This window comes from Colobus angolensis, unplaced genomic scaffold, assembly GCF_000951035.1.
Source record: "Colobus angolensis palliatus isolate OR3802 unplaced genomic scaffold, Cang.pa_1.0 Scaffold79, whole genome shotgun sequence".
In the NCBI taxonomy this organism is placed as follows: Eukaryota; Metazoa; Chordata; class Mammalia; order Primates; family Cercopithecidae; genus Colobus; species Colobus angolensis.
In genome coordinates this window covers 6606549-6626797 of record NW_012121709.1, presented here as the reverse complement: position 1 = coordinate 6626797, position 20249 = coordinate 6606549, and the positions used below count along the sequence as shown (strand labels likewise).

Here is a 20249-nt window from a genome sequence, read left to right as displayed (position 1 = left end):
TTTCTTTCTTTCTTTCTTTCTTTCTTTCTTTCCTTTCTTTCTTTCTTTCTTTCTTTTCTTTCTTTTCTTTCTTTCCCTCTCTCTTTCTTTCCCTCTCTCTTTCTTTCTCATTTTTTTTTAATGGAGTCTTGCTCTGTCACCCAGGCTGGAGTGCAGTGGCGTGAGTGACTCGGCTTACTGCAACCTCTGCCTCCTGGGCTCAAGTGATTCTCATGCCTCAGCCTCCCAAGTATCTGGGACTACAGGCATGCGCCACCAGTGTTCTTTCTTATACTAAGTTAGAATGTCTGTGAGAAATAATTTACTTGATTACCATTGTTAGAAGGTTTCCATTTCTTAGAATAAAGAAGTGTTTGTGAAGATAATTATTTCAATTGCACATCTCTGATGAAATCTTCTACTCCAGGCTAGTTGGATTGTTTATTTGGCCCAAGGGCCTAAAACCTGAAATACTACATTCTTGGCGCAGTTCTACATTCTCACTATAAATGTAATACTTGAGGTTGCAGGAGGTCAAGGAAAAGGGAAAAACTTATTTTATGCCTGTTATTTCATCTTATCCTCTTAGAAGAAAAAATATTCTTGTTTATCTTTTGGGGAAAGGATTAATTTGAATGATCATTTTAATTCTAAGATTGAAATGGAAAAGGGAAGGTGATTTCATCAGATTTTTATGGAATATCTGCTACTTAAAGAAGCCTTAGGGCCCAGCATTTCCACTCATAGGTATATGCTCAAGAAAAATGAAAACATATATCCGCATAAAAACTTATACATGAATAATTCTAGTAGCACTATTCATAATGGCCAAAAGGTAAAGCAGTCCAAATGTCCATCACCTGATAAAATGTGATATATCCATACAATGGACTATTATCTGGCAATAAAAAGAAATGCTCATTCATGCTATGCACTGGATTTGAAAACATGCTGAGTGAAAAAAGCCAGTCATGAAAGACCACATATTGTTCGATTCTGTTTATATGAAATTCCCAGAACAAGGAAATCTATAAAGATGGAAAGTATGTTAGTAAATTGCTTAGGAATGGAGGAAATGGGGTGGTGCGAGGGTGGGGTAATAGCTAAAGGGTATGGTTTTGTGTGTGTATGTATGGTGATGAAAATGTTCTAAAAATAACTGGTTGGTAATGGTTGTACATATCTGTGAATATACTAAAAACCACTGAATTGTACACTTTAAATGGGTGGAGTGTATGTAAGTGAATTATATTTCAATAATGCTGTTTTTATTTTTTAAAATGTCAGGGGTTACAATGATTAATCCAAATGTGGACTTAGACAATTATCCTTCTCTGAAGAAGCACTTGCCATCCAGTTTTAGAGTACTATGTATGTTGAAAACTGAAGCAAAGGGAGAAAATAGTAGGTTTTATAGAGGTGACATTGAACTGGACTGTGAGAATAGTTGGGATTTGGGCCTTATAAGCAGAGGAAACAACTTGGACAAAGACCAAGTGAGAAATGAAATACAAAGTATATATAAAAATGTAACTGAATGGAATTTATTTTTTCCTGATTTTATAAAGTTTAAAAATTTAGGTTAGACTAGTGGTTTGAAGCCAGCTTTGAATGTTCATTAGGTAAAGTTATTATTATTATTATTCTTTATCCCATAGGAAGTAGTGAGATTTTGAAGGATTTTGAGCAGAGCCATGATATTATCTGAACCATGCTTTAGAAAGATGATTATGGTAATAGTGTTTTTCGAATTCCAGAACAGATAGAGGCTGTAAGAAGAGGAGAAAAGGAGAGAGCATATGATGCCAGAGAAATGGAGAAACAGGCCAAAAGAAATATTTGAAGCAAAAATTGGGGATTAATTGAATGTAAGGGACAGAGAAAGAGAACAGAGTTAATAGGAGGTATATGTGAGCCATTTAGGGGAGAAGCCAAATAGATATTTGAAAATACGGGACTGGGGCTTAGAATAATTGTCAGTACTGTCTAGTGACACAGTATTACTTAAAACCATTAAATGGGCAGAAATTAAGATAGCAGCTTGCAGTCACACAGGGGACTTGGGAAATCCTTAGAGGAACACATTCATTTAGACATCAGAGAGAAGAGGAAGTGTAACCAGAATAATGTGGAAAAACAGAAGACAGTTTCATGGGATCCAAGAGACATTTATAAAGAAGGAAGTGGGGGTAGTAAAATGGAAGAAAATTGAAAATATCCTTTAGGTTTAATGGATGAACTTCAGGAATACCTGTCTTCAGCCTCAATAGCAATGCAATATTGTAGCAGAAAAGCAAACAAAGAAAAGATAAAACTGAGAAGGCTTAATTCCTAGAAGTCTTAGATAATTTTAGAACATATATAGAGCTTGGCAACCAAAGATGAAGAGAGTATGCATGCATTTTAAGAAAATTATGTAAAAGTGGGCCGGGCGCACTGGCTCACGCCTGTAATCCCAGCACTTTGGAAGGCCAAGGCAGGTGGGTCATCTCAAGTAAGGAGTTCGAGACCAGCCTGGCCAATATAACAAAACCCCATCTCTACTAAAAATGCAAAATTAGGCGTGGTGGCACACGACTGTAATCCCAGCTACTTGGAAGGCTGAGGCAGGAGAGTCGCTTGAACCCGGAAGGCAGAGGTTGTAGTGAGCCAAGATTGTATCACTGCACTCCAGCCTGAGTCTCACAAAAAAAAAAAAAAAGAGAGAGAAAGAAAATTAATTATGTAAGAAGAGTTAATAACTATTTAGAGAGAGGATAATTAGCCCGGCATGGTGGCACGAACCTGTCGTTCCAGCTACTCAGGAGGCTGAGGCATGAGAATCATTTGAACCTGGGAAGGTTGCAGTGAGCTGAAATCTTGCCACCGTGCTCCAGCCTGGGCAACAGAGCCAGACTCTGTCTCAAAAAATAAAAAAAGAAAGGAGAGAGAGAGAGAAAGAAAGAAGGAAGGGAGGGAGGGAGGGAAAGAAAGAAAGAAAACTATTTTATAGGAATGAATGTTTCCTGATTTGTAAGATACCCTATTTGAAACTACTTTATTTTTTCTGAGATGGAGTTTTGCTCTTGTTGCCAGGCTGGAGTGCAATGGTGTGATCTCGGCTCACTGCAACCTCCGCCTCCCAGGTTCAAGCGATTCTCCTGCCTCAGCTGCCCGAGTAGCTGGGATTCCAGGCATGTGCCACCACACCCGGCTAATTTTGTATTTTTAGTAGAGACAGGGTTTCTCCATGTTGGTCAGGCTGGTCTCGAACTCCTGACCTCAGGTGATCCACCTGCCTTGGCCTCCCAAAGTGTTAGGATTACAGACGTGAGCCACCGCACCCGGCTGAAACTACTTGCTTAGAAATTTAGCAACTAGTGTTCATATGATGTCATAAGGAATATTTTAGTTTATTGGTGCTATAGTCAGACTACATTAGCAGAGTAGACATGCAAATATTGCAGTTATTGATTGGTTAGTGGTTAGGTAAAATGTGATGCTGAATTCAAGCAAGTTTTAGCTACCAATTAATCTAAAGCATTCCACAGCCACAGACAGAATTGGAAGGAGTAACAAAAATAATGAAAACGTTCAGTTTATAAGCATAGGCATGAGACAAGAGTGGGATATTCTCAGCAAGAAAAATGTGAAAACGGAAGTCCATAGTTTTTTCTAGTTTTTTCCTGTAAGGCCTTCATCTACAATGCTAGTCAAGCATCTAAAAATTATTCCAATAGATGTAGGTTTTAAATTGTTATATTCTTTGACCCAATAATTCTACTTCTAGAAAGCCATTCTCAAGAAAGCCCCCAAAATGTAGATAAGTAATAGGCACCAAGATCTTCCAGACATGATAATTTTCAGTAGTTCAACACAAGGTTGAATATAGCCTTGGTTTCTGATTGTGGAGAAATGGTTGTGAATGAATTACATCTCTTCCATAAGACAGACATTAAGCAGTCATTAAAATGACCTTTGTGAACAGTATTTGGTGACATGGCAAAATAGTCATGGGGTTAGATAAAAGAGGTGAACTATGAAATTATACATATAATGTGATCTTAGCTGCATTTTTAAAATGCAGGCAGAAATAAATACGTGCATGGAGAAAAGTATGCCAGATTGTTAATGGAGTTTTGCCTGGATAGGATTATGGATTTTTTTCTTCCCTTTTTTTTTTTTTTTTTTTTGTGTCTTAGTGTCACCCTGTCATATTTCAGAAAGATAGTCTTCAGGCTCTGAAATTATACATATAATGTGATCTTAGCTGCATTTTTAAAATGCAGGCAGAAATAAATACGTGCATGGAGAAAAGTATGCCAGATTGTTAATGGAGTTTTGCCTGGATAGGATTATGGATTTTTTTCTTCCCTTTTTTTTTTTTTTTTTTTTGAGACGGAGTCTCACTCTGTCACCAAGGCTGGAGTGCAGTGGTGCGATCTTGGCTCACTGCAACCTCTGCCTCCCAGGTTCAAGCGATTCTCCTGCCTCAGCCTTGTGAGTAGCTGGGATTATAGGTGCCGGAATTTTTTCTTAATAATGTGTATTTCCCAGGTTTTTACATTGGGCATGTACTTCTTTAATAGATAATTTAAAAATAATCATGCTCACGCCTATAATCCCAGCACTTTGGGAGGCCAAGGTGGGCGGATCACTTGAGATCAGGAGTTCAAAACCAACCTGCCCAACATGGTGAAACCCCTTCTCTACTGAAAATACAAACATTAGCCAGGCGTAGCGGCAGACGCCTATAATCCCACTACTCGGGAGACTGAGGCAGGAAAATTGCTTGAACCTGGGAGGTGGAAGTTGCAGTGAGCTGAGATCACGCCACTGCACTCCAGCCTAGGCAACAGAGCGAGACTCCGTCTCAAAAAAAAAAATAATCATCATCATCACCCGGAAAATGTGGAAGATTGGTTATAGGAGAGCCTAGGAAAGGAAAGGTAGAGTAATCAATGCTAATCATCATGTCTATTGGAAAAGCAATTCAAAATAGAAGCCTTGCTGACAGAGAATCAGTAGCATTACCGCATGCTATCAGATTAGTGCTGTCTACTGGTAGCCTCTATTAGGTTACCCTGGACACAAACAAACCAGTGGAAGCCTCAATATAGATTCTTAAATCTAACAACACTGTGGAAGAGTAGTTTGCATCTTTGTTTTGAGCATCTTACCTTTTAAATTTGCCATCCACAAACAGATGAAGATAAAATTTTAACTTTGTAATATTACATTTGTAAATATGTAAAACTACCACATAAGCAATTATTGATTCTTTAATTTTGCTGGTAATTATGTATTTTGTTCTTCTTTTTCCATAGGTTGCATCATAAATACAAAGGACTGAAGTTATAAAAGAGAAAAAAGAAGATTGCTAAAATGAATCTGAGCAATATGGAATATTTTGTGCCACACACAAAAAGGTATTGTCCATACAACTTAGCTTTCTCCTAAGAAATGGAAAAAAATAATATTTTCTGGGTTTTTGGATGAATTTTTATCTTTGAAAGAAAAATAAAAGGGAAAGTAAAAATATTAATAAAATTGGGATAAAATATTCTTTTATAAAAATCTTTGGCCAGGCACGGTGGCTCACGCCTGTAATCCCAGCACTTTGGGAGGCCAAGGCAGGTGGATCACCTGAGGTCAGGAGTTTGAGACCAGCCTGATCAAAATGGAGAAGGCCCGTCTCTACTAAAAATACAAAAAAAAAAAATTAGCCAGGCGTGGTGGTGCATGTCTGTAGTCCCAGCTACTGGGGAGGCTGAGGCAGGAGAATCTCTTGAACCCAGGAGGTGGAGGTTGCGGTGAGCTGAAATCATGCATTGCACTCCAGCCTGGGCAACAAGAGCAAAACTCTGTCTCAAAAAAAATAAATAAAATAAAATAAAAATAATAATCTTTGAGCTTCTATTTATTTCCTAAAAATTTTTTTTCTTCTCAGTTATAGTTTACAATATGGAGAATTATTTGGTTAAAAGAAATGAGCTTACTTAAACTTTCTTGATTCCTATTGTCAAATTATTTTCTGGAAATATATATATTGCGATTTTTTTTTTGCAGTACTTTATAGTTAGATTTGAAATTACCTAGAAGGTTTTGTATCACTTTTCTTCTAGTTACAGAAGTAATAGCCTTTGCAAAAAATTTTTTTAGAAAATACATAGAAACAAAAAGAAGGAAATAAAAAATTACCCAAAATTTCAACACCTAATTTCAGATAAAACACAAGCTACAAAGAAACCCAAACTTATAGGTCAGAGAAGTCACGTTTCCCATATGCACTGTCGTATTCCCTCTGTGCTTTCCCTAATTATGCCTCGCCTCTTTTGCTAAAACAAAACAAACAAACAAGAAACTGCCTTGTATGAATTCCCAAAAGTGTATTACTAGGTCAAAGGGCATACCCATCCTGTTCTTCAAACAATGTATAAAAAACTATTTCCTTATACCCTTACCAAAAAAAAAGTATCTTTTTTCCTCTTATTTTGCCAATTTGGTCAGTGAAATGAGGTGTCATATTATTTCCGTTTTTACTTATTTGATCATTAGTGAAGTTACGTGTTTCATATTTTAAATGGACACTACTGGTTGTTTTTTTTTTTAATTTCCTACCTGTCTCTTTTGAGTTTGTAGGTAAGTGTATGTGTGTGTGTGTTTACCCCTCTGATATTCAGGATAGCTTTTTTTTTTTCTTCCTGAGACAATGTTTCATTCTGTCACCTAGGCTGGAGTGGAGTGGTGGCGCGATCTCAGCTCACTACAACTTCCACCTCCTGGGTTCAAGCAATTCTCCTGCCTCAGCCTCCTGAGTGGCTAGGATTACAGGCAAGCGCCACCACGCCCGGCTAATTTTTGTATTTTTAGTAGAGACGAGGTTTCACCATGTTGGCCAGGCTGGTCTCGAACTCCTGACCCCGTGATCTGCCCTCCTCAGCCTCCCAAAGAGCTGGGATTACAGATGTGAGCCACCACGCCTGGCCCCGAATAGCTTTTAACTGGCAAATATTTTGCAAAAATTTTCTCTACTTCTTTTAATTTCTTTTTTTTTTTTTCTCTTTGAGACAGAGTCTCGCTCTGTTTCCCAGTCCAGAGTGAAGTGGCACAATGATGGCTCACTGCAACCTCTGCCTCCTGGGTTAAAGGAATTCTCCCACTTTAGGCTCCCAAGTAGCTGGGATTATAGGCGTGTGCCACCACACCCAGCTGATTTTTGTGTTTTTAGTAGAGACAGGGTTTCACAATGTTGGCAAGGCTGGCCTGGAACTCCTGACCTCAAATGATCCTCCTACTTCTGCCTCCCAAGTGCTGGGATTACAAGCATGATCTACCACACCAAGATTCATTTCAACTTGGTACATTACATCTTTCTACAACAATAATGTGAACATATTTAAAGAGCATAATTTGTTTTAACAGGCATATATCTGTGAAACCACCAACATAGTGGAAATAAACATATCCACTATCACTCCCAAAAAGCCTCATCATGCCCCTTTTTAACCCCTCCTACCTACTCCTTTTTACCTGCCATCGCCACCCGCATCCCCCAGGTAACATTTGATGTGATTTCTATCTCTTTAAATTAGTTTGCAGTTTCTAGAATTCCATATAAATGAAATCATAAAGTATGTACTATTTTTTGTCTGACTTCTTTTACACGGCATAATTATTTTGAGATTCATATTGTAGTGTATATCTGTAGTTTATTTTATTGCTGAGTTACAGTCCGTTGTATTTATCACAGATTATCCATTTATTTGTTGAGGTACATTTGGGTTGTTTCCAATTTTGGCTATTAAAGCTACTGTGAACATTTGCATACAGGGCTTTGTATTGACATGTGCTTTCATTTTTCTTGGGTAAATACTTGAGTATAATGGCTACATCATATGATAGGTGTATGTTTAACTTTTTAAGAAACTGCCCAATGTTTTCCAAAGTGTTTTACCATTTTACATTCCCACCAGCAGTGTATGAAAGTTACAGTCACTCCATATGTTAATGGCTAACATTAAAAAGACTGAGTTTTGAGACAGAGTTTCGCTCTTGTTGCCCAGACTGGAGTGCAATGGTGCAATCTTGGCTCACTGCAACCTCCACCTCCCGAGTTCAAGTGATTCTCCTACCTTAACCTCCCGAGTAGCTGGGATTACAGGCGCTGACCACCACACACGACTAATTTATGTATTGTGGTAGAGACGAGGTTTCACCATGTTGGCCAGGCTGGTCTTGAACTCCAGACGTCAGGTGTCTGCTGCCTCTCATGGGTTTTAATTTGCATCTCCCTAATGAGTAGTAGTATGCATCTTTCTTTTGCATCCATCTCACTTGGTAAAGTGCTTGTGTTCAAATCTTTTGTCCATTAAAAAATTTGGGTTTTCTTCTTTTCTTATTATTAAGTTTTGACAATTCTTTATGTTTTCTGGATCCAGGGGTTCCATTATGAGACATAATTTGCAAAGATTTTCTCCCAATATGTTGCTTGTCTTTTGATTTTCTCAAGTATCTTTCACAAAGCAGACATTGTTAATATATGAATTTTTTCCTTTGATGGATTGTGCTTTGGGTTATTAAGTAAGAAATTTTTATCTAACCCGGGGTCACAAATATTTTCTCCTGTACCTTCTTCTAAAAGTTTTATTATTGTAGATTTACATTTAATTCTATAATCTATTTGGAGTCAGTTTTTATACAGGTTGTTAGTATGGACCAAATATATCTGTTTTCTTGCATATTTGCATGCAATTTTTCCAGTACCATTCATTGAAGATAATTATTTCTTCATCGGATTGCCATTTGTCTATCTCTGTGCCAGTATTGCACGGTCTTGATAACTGTAACTTTATAATAAAGTTTGAGATTATTTTATGTGCACGGTCTTGATAACTGTAACTTTATAATAAAGTTTGAGGTTATTTTATGCTAGCTCTCCAACTTTGTCCTCCTTTTTCAAAGTTGCTTTGGTTATTCTGGGTCCTTTGAATTCTCATATAAATTTTAGATTAAACTTCTCAACTTCTATTTCTAAAGAAAAATGTTGAGTCTTCTGATTTATGAACACTGTATATCCCTTCATTATGTCTTTATGTCATTATTATTTTGTCATTTTCAGTGTACAGGTCTTATATATCGTTTGTTGGATTTATCGCTAAGTATTTTCCTTTTTTTTTTCTTTTAGAGACGGAGTCTTGCTCTGTCACCCAGGCTGGAGTGCAGTGACACGATCTCAGCTCACTACAACTTCTGCCTCCCAGTTTCAAGCGATTCTGCTGCCTCAGCCTCCCAAGTAACTGGGATTACAGGCATGTGACACCACACCTGGCTAATTTTTGTATTTTTAGTGGAGACAGGGTTTCCCCACATTGGCCAGGGTTCCACGTTGGCTGTGGAACATCTTGACCACAAATGTTCTCGAACTCCTGACCTCAAATGATCCACCCACCTCAGCCTCCCAAAGTGCTGGGATTATAGGCGTGAGCCACTGCACCCGGCCCTATTTCACATTTTTTATGCTACTATGATATTTAAATTTGATTTTCTTTTTCCTTTTTTTTGAGACGGAGTCTCGCCCTGGCGCCCGAGCTGGAGTGCAGTGGCACGATCTCAGCTCACTGCAACCTCCACCTCCCAGGTTCAAGCAGTTCTCTGCCTCAGCCTCCCGAGTAGCTGGGACTACAGGCACCCACCACCATGCCTGGCTAATTATTTGTACTTTTAATAGAGATGGCGTTTCACCATCTTGGCCAGGCTGGTCATGAACTCCTGACCTCTTGATCCACCTGCCTTAGCCTCCCGAAGTGGTAGGATTACAGACATGAGCCACCGTGCCCGGCCTTGATTTTCATTTATTCATACACAGAGACATAATCATTTCAGGCCAGGCACAGTGGCTCACACCTGTCATCCCAGCACTTTGGGAGGCCAGGGTGTGTGGATCGCTTGAGGCCAGGAATTTGAGACCAGCCTGGCCAACGTGGCAAAATCCCGTCTCTACTGAAAATACAAAAATTAGCCAGACATGGTGGCACATGCCTGTAATCCTAGCTACTTGGGTGACTGAGGCACGAGAATTGCTAGAACCCGGGAGGGAGAGGTTCCAGTAAGCCAAGATCGTGCCACTGCACTCCAGCCCAGGTGACAGAGGGCAGAGTGAGACTCTGTCTCAAAAAAATAAAAAAGAAATGTAATCATTTTATGCATTGATCTTCTGTACTTTTTAATAAACTAATAAGTTCTAGTAGCTTTTGTAGATCCCATTGAATTTTTTGACAGATGATTATGTTGTTTGACAATAAAAAGTCTTACTTCTTCCTTTTCAGTCTTTATGCTTTTTTGTTTCTTTTTTGTTTACTGCACCTGTACGGCATCTGGCACAATGTTTTTGTTTGGTTTGGTTTGGTGTTGTAAAGAGAGAGGATCTTGCTATATTGCTCAGGCTGGTCTCAAACTCCTGGTCTCAAGTCATCCTCCCGCCTTGGCCTCCCAAAGCGTTAGGATTACAGACATGAGACATCACACCCAGCCCCAGCACAATGTTGAATGTAAGTGTTGTGAGTAAACATCCTTGCCTCCTTCCTGATTCTATATTTAACATGCCTTTTTTCTCTGGGTACTTTTTTTTTTTTTTTTTTTTGAGACGGAGTCTCGCTCTGTCGCCCGGGCTGGAGTGCAGTGGCCGGATCTCAGCTCACTGCAAGCTCCGCCTCCCAGGTTCATGCCATTCTCCTGCCTCAGCCTCCCAAGCAGCTGGGACTACAGGCGCCCGCCACCTCGCCCGGCTAGTTTTTGTATTTTTTTTTTAGTAGAGACGGGGTTTCACCATGTTAACCAGGATGGTCTCGATCTCCTGACCTCGTGATCCGCCCATCTCAGCCTCCCAAAGTGCTGGGATTACAGGCTTGAGCCACCGCGCCCGGCCTTCTCTGGGTACTTTTATGATTTTCTCTTTATCACAAGTTTTGAGCAGTTTATTATGATGTACCTTGATATAATTTTCTTTGTATTTCTTGAGGTTCAGAGACCTTCTTGGATCTGTGGGTTTATACTTTTCATCAAATTCATAATTTTCTCCACTATTACTTCCTCAAATAATTTTTTCTGTCCTGATATCTTTCCTCCCCTTCAGGGGCTCCACTAAGACATACAGTAGGCCACTTGAAGATGTTCCACAGCTCACTGTTTTGGTTTTTTTTTTTTTGTTTTTTTGTCACAGGTTTGGTTTTTTTTTGGTTTTTTTTTTTTTGGTTTTTTTTGTTAGTCTTTTTTCTGTTTTATTTTGGATAGTTTCTGTTGTGTCTTCAAGTTCAGTAGCCCCTTTTTTGGCGGTCTCCTCTGCTGTGCTTCCCATGCAGAGGATTTTTAAATCTCAGACATTGTAGCTTTCACCTCTAAAGGTCTAATTTGAGGGCCAGGTGTGGTGGCTCGCACTTGTAATCCCAGGACTTTGGGAGGCCGAGGCGGGTGGATAACTTGAGGTCAGAAGTTTGAGACCAGCCTGGTCAACATGGTGAAACCCTGTCTCTACTAAAAATCCAAAAATTAGCTGGATGTGGTGGCGCATGCCTGTAATTCCAGCTACTTGGGAGACTGAGGCAGGAGAACTACTTAAACCTGGGAGGCAGAGGTTACAGTGAGCTGAGATTGCACCACTGCACTCCAGCCTGGGTGACAGAACGAGACTCCATCTCAAAATGAATACATATATATATGCATAAAATAAGGGTTTACTTTGAATCTGTCTCTGCTTTATATTTTGTCTGTGTCTGCTTTACATGTTTGATATTTTCCCCAACCTTTTCACTATATGGAATACAACTATATTAAATGTTTTAATGTCCTCGACCACTAATTTTAACATATATCATCTATATCAATTATGGTTTGGTTTCAATTATTTTTCTCCTCATTATGCATTATATTTGCCTGCTTTTCTGCATACCTGGTAATTTTTTGTGGAGTGTTAGATATTGTGAATTTTATCTTTTTAGATACTGGATATTTTTATATTCCTTTAAGTATCCTTGGACTTTGTTCTGGAACACAGTTAAGTTACTTGGAAATAATTTCATCCTTTTAGGTCTTGCTTTTAAAATTTGTTAGAGCCAGGTGCAGTTGGTCATGCCTGTAATCCCAGCACTTTGGGAGGCAGAGCCGGGAGGATCGCTTGAGTCCAGGAGGTTGAGGCTGCAATGAGCCGTGATTGTACCCTTGCACTCCAGCCTGGGCAACAGAGCAAGACCCTGTCTCACAAATAAAAAACAGATAAAATAAAATTTGTTAGGCATCACAGACCAGCATTTAGTCTAGGGTCCCTACTATGAAGGCAAGACTCTTGTGAGTAGCCTCCAGAATGCTCTGTGAATTATGAGATTTTTTATCCTGGCTAGGGGGAATGAGTGCTATTCACAGCCCTTTTTGAGCTGTAGGTACTGCAGTCTCTATTCCTTTCAGATCGTTTTTTCCCCTGGTCTAAGATAGCTTTCTCATATGCATACACTAATCAGTGCTCAGCTGAAGACTTGAGGGGAACCCTATGCAAATCTCCATATCCCGTTTCTGTGCTGCTCTCTTCTACTTGGCAACTCTACCCACCTTGGTCATCCCGGACTGTCATCTTTATCTCCTCAACTCAGGGAGTTCACCAGGCTCTAACTGGATTTCCCCTCTTGGCACCATGGCCTAGAAATTCTCCCAGGGCCTTAAGCTCAAACATTTGATGGCTTACATCATTTGCTTGTCTTCTGTCAGGGATCATTGTCTTTCTTTGCCTGATATCCATTGCCTTCAAATACCATCATTGATATGTTCTATCCAGTGTTTTTTTGTTTGTTTGTTTTTTGAGATAGGGTCTTACTCTGTTGCCTGCGCTGGAGTGCAGTGGCATGATTTTGACTCACTGCAACTTTGACCTCCAGGCTGCGGTGGTCCCTCCACCTCAGCATCCTGAGTAGCTGGGACTACAGGCGTACACCACCATACCCAGCTGCTAAGGTTTTGTATCTTTTATAGAGATGCAGATTGTTGCCCCAGCTGGTCTCGAACTCCTGGGCTCAAGTCACCTGCTCACTTCGGCTTTCCAAAGTGCTAGGATTACAGACATGAGCCACCGTGCCTGGCCTTGTCCAGTGTTTTAATTGTTCCCGGTGGCAGGTAATAAATCCAGCCCCTGTTACTCCATCTTGGCTAGAAGCAGAATTCCCTTCATTACATGTTTAAGATAAAGAAGTTATTAATTATATATAGTCAAGCTTATTGATTTTTAGTTTATGGGTTTGCCTCTGGTATCTTGCTAAGTAATTAAATATTCACGTGTAATTTATTCTACAAGTTTTTATGGTCTCATTTTTACATTTAAATATTTATTTCTTCATAAAATGATTTTAGTCTGTAATCCGTGTTTTCCCCCCAAATCCATAGCACTTAGCTTTATTCACATGGAAGCCAAAATATTCTAAAGTTTACAATGTGTTTTGGTGATTGAAAATATTTTAATTATCATAAGTTTTGTTCATAGATCTTTTTGGTCTTCTTAAACACAGTCTCATAATTTGCGTTTTATGCATAGTCTCCAAAAAGGCGTATCTTTGATTTAATCCGTTGCGTCTTTTTTTGTTGTTCTCAGACATAAGCAATAAAATCAAAACACTTTTTGAACTTTTTGTTTTTTGAGATGGAATCTCGCTCTGTCCTCACCAGGCTTGAGTACAGTGGCACCATCTCGGCTCACTGCAACCTCCGCTTCCCGGGTTCAAGCAATTCTCCTGCCTCAGCCTCCCTAGTAGCTGGGGCCACAGGAACACCACCACACCCAGCTAATTTTTGTATATTTTTAGTAGAGATGGGGTTTTACCATGTTGACCAGGATGGTCTTGATCTCTTGACCTCATGACCTCATGATGTACCTGCCTTGGCCTCCCAAATTGCTGGGATTACAAGCGTGAGCCGCCACTCTTGGCCACTTTTTGAGTTCTTATTTTGTGCTTTCCTTCACCTGATTGACAAATAGCTGGATTTCAGTTACTTTCCCAGTAGTATTGATGTAGTAACTTCATGCTTGATTATTGGCATCCATGGATTGGCAGGATGACTGCCTAGGACAGGTGCATTGTTGGCGGAGGGATCCTTTTTCCCATATAAACCTTCAGTGGTTCCCCTTTCCCTCAGGATAAAGCCTAAACTTCTTAATATGGTTTAAAGGGCCTTTTGCAGTTTTTCTTGGCTCAACACCAGCTTCATGTGTTCTCCTTCCAGCTGTCCCGTACAATTCATATTGAAGGAACTAATTTTATTTTCCCTAAAAAGGCATGCTTTTTCACGTCTAAGTCAAAAACAGGCTGGGTCACCCTATAATATCCTTATATTAAAAAATAATTGCTTTCTCCTCATAATCCAATCAGTTACAACCATTTTACCATTTGTGTCCTTATAATTTAGTGTCTATAAGTCCATTTGACTCCTAAGCCCTTTAAGGACAGGGACCACATCCCCTTCTACCTCCAAAACTCAGTACAGGGTATGGCAGATAGTGAACATTCAACAGTATTTGTTGAATGAAAGAATGAGTTGGGGAAAGGGGTAGATCCTTAGGTTGATGATCTATGTATACTAGTGAAATGACTAGACTAACTCTATGAAGTAATGTATGGTGTCACCTATGGCTGCTATGTCTCAAAAAAAATACCTCTTATTACTATCAGTTTTACTTCTTTAATTAATTACTTTCTTTTTCCTCTTCTCCTAGCATGAGACCCACTGGCCCATGTTTTGAAAAATAGTTTTATTGACCAAAGCCAAATTTCTATCTTGGTTATCTAGCTGGTCAAGGAAGAAATACAGACTATCCTGTGATAAGTTGAAATGTTGGCATAAATAAATGATTATCTGGGTATGAGGGCAGAGGTTGTTTAAAATGAAAAATATAGATGATTTTTAACATTTCTATATTTTTCAAAAAATAAAAAATCTATGTCAAATAAATGTATGTAACTATTGGCAGATCAATATGAACATGTCAAAATGATAGCCTTTTATTAATAGAAACTTTGATTTCAGAATGTTTTATGTAGCAGCAGAATAACTTGCCTCTTTACATGGGCATTTAGCCTAGCCTACAAGTGATAGTAATTTCTTCTAGTAGTCAGTAAAGAATTGTTTAATTGCCTATATTTCTATATGAATCTACCACACGTCAATCAAGAGCATGGGCTTTGCTGTTAGATCTGAGTTTTAATTGCGGTCCTGACAAATACTGGCTTTCTGACCATGTGGAAGTAGGTTAGCCCATGAAAGTCTTAGTTGGTTCTATAAAATTAAGATAATAAAGCCATTATATTATGAAGCTATTGTAGGGATTAAAGGAGATAATATATGTAAGGTTTTAGTGCTGCCTGGCACATAGTATCGATTAATAAATACCAACCATTATTATTTCAACATTAATTACACCAAAGTGAATTTTAGTAATATCTCTATAATATAATTTACATTCTATACCCTTCACTCACTTAAAATGTATAATTGAATGATATTTAGTATAGTCACAGTTATGCAGTCATCACCACAGTCAATTTTAGGACATTTTCATCACCCTGAAAAGAAAGCCTGTACCTTTTAGTTATCACCCTCCAAACCCCCCATCTCTAAGTAACCAATAATCTACTTTCTATCTTTACAGATTTGCCTATTCTGGAAATTATATGTGTGTGTGTGTGTGTGTGTGTGTATGGAATCATACAATATGTGGTCTTTTGTGACTGCTACTTTCATTTGGCATAATTTTTACAAGGTTCATTCATGTTGCAGCCTGTACCAATACTTCATTCCTTTTTATTGCTGAATAATATTCCATTATATGGATATACCACATTTTGTTTATTCTTCCATCAGTTAATGGACATTTGGGCTTTTTCTACCTTCCAGTTATTATGAATAATGGTGCTATGAACATTTGTGCACAAGTTTTTGTGTGAACATATGTTTTCATTTCTCTCAGGTGTGGAAACTCTGGGTCAAATGGTAACTCGATATTTAAGTTTGTTATGAACTGTGGGGCTGTTTCTAAAATGGCACAGCCACCAGTAGTGTTGGAGGGTTCTATTTCTCAGCATTTTCATGATACTTATCTTACTTTTTGACTATCACTATCCTAGTGAGTATGCAATGATATCTCACTGTGGTTTTAATTTTCGTTTCTCTAATAACTAATGATGTTTGAGGATCTTATCATATGTTAATGGTCATTTGTGTATCTTTTTGGAGAAATGTCTATTCAAATCCTATGTCCTTTTTTTTTTTTTTTTTTTGACAGAGTTTCGCTCTTGTTACCCAGGCTTGAGTGCAGTGGCACAATCTTGGCTCACCGCAACCTCCGCCTCCCAGGTTGAATCAGGTTCAAGTGATTCTCCTGCCTCAGCCTCCCAAGTAGCTGGGATTACAGGCATGCGCCACCACACTCGGCTAATTTTTTGTATTTTTAGTAGAGATGGGGTTTCTCCATGTTGGTCAGGCTGGTCTCAAACTCCCAACCTCAGGTGATCTGCCTTCCTCAGCCTCCCAAAGTGCTGGGATTACGGGCATGAGCCACCGTGCCTGGCCGTTGTCTGTTCTTTATTTGGGTTTTTTTGTCCTTTTGTTATTGAGTTGTGAGATCAAGAGGCTTTTTAATATTTGCATGTATTTGTATTGCCACCAAGTAAAATGTGTTGGAAATAATTTGATGGCAAATCTTATTTTTCTACAGGTACTGAAGATTTACACCCCCCAAAAAAAAAATTGTCAATGAGAAATAAAGCTAACTGTGATATCAAAAAGCAGAGTGCCTGCTCTACTGGCCATCATGCGTAAAGGGGTGCTGAAGGACCCAGAGATTGCTGATCTGTTCTACAAAGATGATCCTGAGGAACTTTTTATTGGTTTGCATGAAATTGGACATGGAAGTTTTGGAGCAGTTTATTTTGTAAGTACTTAAAAGAGTTGTTTAGATAGATCAGATTAAGAAAGGTTGGACTCTAGGCCTGGCATGGTGACTCACACCTGTAATCCTAGCACTTTGCAAGACCAAGGTGGGAGGATCGCTTGAGGTCAGGAGTTCAAGACCAGCCTAGGCAACATAGCAAGACCCCGTCTCTACAAAAAACTAAAATAAAATAAAGTTTGAACTCAACATGTTCTCTATACATACCTATTGCTTGTAAAATAAGCTTGGTTTCAGTGATTTTTCTATAAATTAAATGATATCTACAGTAGAAGCAAATAGTCATTGCTGAAAAGCCAGTTCCAGAATCCTAGGCTTTATTCAATTCAGTGGTATTTATATCAACTGACTCACCTATTAAAGTAGTATAAGAAAGTTAAGAGCTTTGGTCAGGCACAATGGCTCATGCCTGTAATCCCAGCACTTTGGAAGACCGAGGCGGGCAGATCATGAGGTCAGGAGATCGAGACCATCCTGGCTAACACAGTGAAACCCCATCTCTACTAAAAATACAAAAAAAAAAAAAAATTAGCCAGGCATGGTGGTGGGCGCCTATAGTCCCAGTTACTCAGGAGGCTGAGGCAGGAGAATGGCATGAACCCGGGAGGTGGAGCTTGCAGTGAGCTGAGATGGTGCCATTGTACTCCAGCCTAGGCAACAGAGTGAGACTCTGTCTCAAAAAAAAAAAAAGCTAAGAGCTTGAAGTTGAGTTTTGTGCATTTCCACTGTATGCTAAGCTCTTTCCTGCCTCAGAGCCTTGTATATGCTATGCCCCCCACCTAGGAAACTCTGCACATTACATCCCCATCCCTGTCAGTTCATCCTACAAGTTTTACCTTAAGTGTTACTTTTGCAAGATACCCTTTACTCTTCAAGCCTCCACCCCTAAATCAATACGTTATGATTTCATAACATTTTGTGCTTATATTTTGTTGCATTTATCACAGTTGTAATAAAACAATGACATATATGATTTTTTGCTTTATATATGTCTTTTTCCCTAAATAACAAGTGTCATGAGGACAGGGGTTATGTCTATCTTATTCGTCATTATATTCTCAAGAACTAGTATATGCTTACTACCTAAAAACAGTAGTAGGAATTTGATAAATACTGGGTGGCTGGGTGGGTGGATGGATGGAGGGATGGATAGATGGATAGACAGATAAACAGATGAACAGACAACTATTCAGAGAAAGGAACTAACAGTGATTTTTAGTGGCAATCATGTCAAGTCAGTATTTTCAGTTAAGGGGTACAAGGCTGTCCCCCTGGAATCAGTTTTAGTTACAAGAATGTGACTGTCTTCTGATGAGAAAAACAAATAGCCAAAATTTTAACACAGCTTATTCACCTGAAATTCATTACATAAAATATAGTTATTTGTTTGTTTGTTTGAGACAAGAGTCTCACTCTGTAGCCCAGGCTGGAGTACAGTGGCACGATCTCGGCTCACTGCAACCTCCACCTCCTGGATCCCAGTTCAAACAGTTCTCCTGCCTCAGCCTTCCGAGTAGCTGGGATTACAGGCATGTACCACCATGTCCAGCTTATTTTTGTATTTTTAGTAGAGACCAGATTTCACCATGTTGGCCAGGCTGGTCTTGAACTCCTGACCTCGTGATCTGCCCACCTCGGCCTCCCAAAGTGGTGGGATTACAGGTGTGAGCCATTGCGCCGGGCCTTGTTTTTTGTTGTTGTTGTTGTTGTTGTTTTTAAGACAGTCTTGCTTTTTAAGGAGTCTTGCTCTGTCGCCCAGGCTGGAATGTGGTGGTGCAATCTCGGCTCACTACAACCTCCATCTCCCAAGTTCAAGTAATTCTCCAACCTCAGCCTCCTGAGTAGCTGGGATTACAGGCACCCGCCATCATGCCAGGCTAATTTTTGTATTTTTGTAGAGAGGGGGTTTTACCATGTTAGTCAGGCTGGTCTTGAATTCCTGACCTCAGGTGATCCACCCGCCTCAGCCTCCCCAAAGTGCTGGCATTACAGGCGTGAGCCACCGTGCCCGGCCAGAATATATAGTTATTTAATTTAATCTTGATAACCTTAGTTGCTTTATTAAAGTAACAGATACTTCCTTAAGCATAATAGTCCATTAAAACAAATAATAAGTTAAGTACTAATTATTGCCTACTTCTCCAAACTTGTAATCAAATAATTTCTTTGTAATCAAACAGTACTGCCTCTTCAAGTCGTCCTTTATGTTCTGCCATCGGGATAGGGCTTATCTTAGTTGTCCTTCCAAATGAGATTTTATGAATTGCATCTTTACTTTGTCCTTTTGCTTCTAGCCAAATCTTCATCCTGGATTTTCGCTAAACTGTTTCTTAACCGTTGTGTCTATGCTCAGCCCTACCATTACTTCTGCTTCCCTCACTGCCATCAATAACTTGGCTCCCACTGAAGTATATTTTGTCATTAAATACGATAAAAGATTGTTTTGGCTGGAAAGGGTGCTAATTTCCTAGTTAACACTCCCATGTTAGTGTGTAGTCAGAATAGCATTTAAGGCCCAAAGTTCTGTCTTCTTTAGTCACAGACCCTCTTGTTACAAAGCGTTTGTATCGTAAGTATACATAAAGAAGTATACACAATATACATATATATTTTAATATATAGCTTAAGAAAGAATTTAAAGGTAAATCTCTATGTAAAAACACCACCCAGGTCAAGAAATAGATACTGCCAGCATCCCAAAAGCCCCTCTTTATGTCCTCTTCAGTCAGAACCCTCTCCCTCCCCTTAGGAGTATCCACTATTCTGATTTTTATGGTGATTATTTTCTTACTTTTCTTTATATTTATAACCCACTTACTCTGTACTCCTAAACAATGTGAATTGGTTTTGCTTAGTTTTGAACTTTTTAAAAATGTAAACATTCTGTATATATTCATTTGTGACCTGTTTGTTTTGCTTACAGACATATTCTTCAGTCATCTTTGCTTTCTTTTCTTCTATTACTTTAAATCTAATTCATCTTCTCAGAATCTCTCCTGGCAAAAGTCAGTCTCTATTCGACTCTTCTCATTTAAAAAGCAGCCAAACCCTTCTTAAAGTGCTAATACTTCAGAATGACTACAGTAAACCACACATGCTTTGAAACTTACTAAAAGCCATTTATAATAGTGGCAAAATGAAACCTACCTTGTAGTAGGCTGCAGAAGACCTAGTGATTTATTTGCTTTTTGGGCTAAGCCCTGTCTATTTAGCTAGAGTATGTGCTGTTTTGAAGATGAGGACTATTTCTTTTTTTTTTTTGAGACGGAGTCTCGCTCTGTCGCCCAGGCTGGAGTGCAGTGGCCGGATC

The 20249-nt window shown here is 39.1% G+C and overlaps 1 protein-coding gene across 2 annotated transcripts in view; it reads left to right on the top strand.

Annotated features, from left to right (window-relative positions):
• TAOK3 (TAO kinase 3) overlaps positions 1–20249 on the top strand; it is a 248328-nt gene that overhangs the window by 107389 nt on the left and 120690 nt on the right. For both annotated transcript variants that reach the window (XM_011928713.1, XM_011928714.1), the window contains exons 2-3: positions 5286–5387; positions 16706–16921. In XM_011928713.1, the coding sequence (XP_011784103.1) occupies positions 16802–16921 (120 nt within the window). In that variant the 5' untranslated portion in view covers positions 5286–5387; positions 16706–16801. The remainder of the gene's footprint in view (positions 1–5285; positions 5388–16705; positions 16922–20249) is intronic.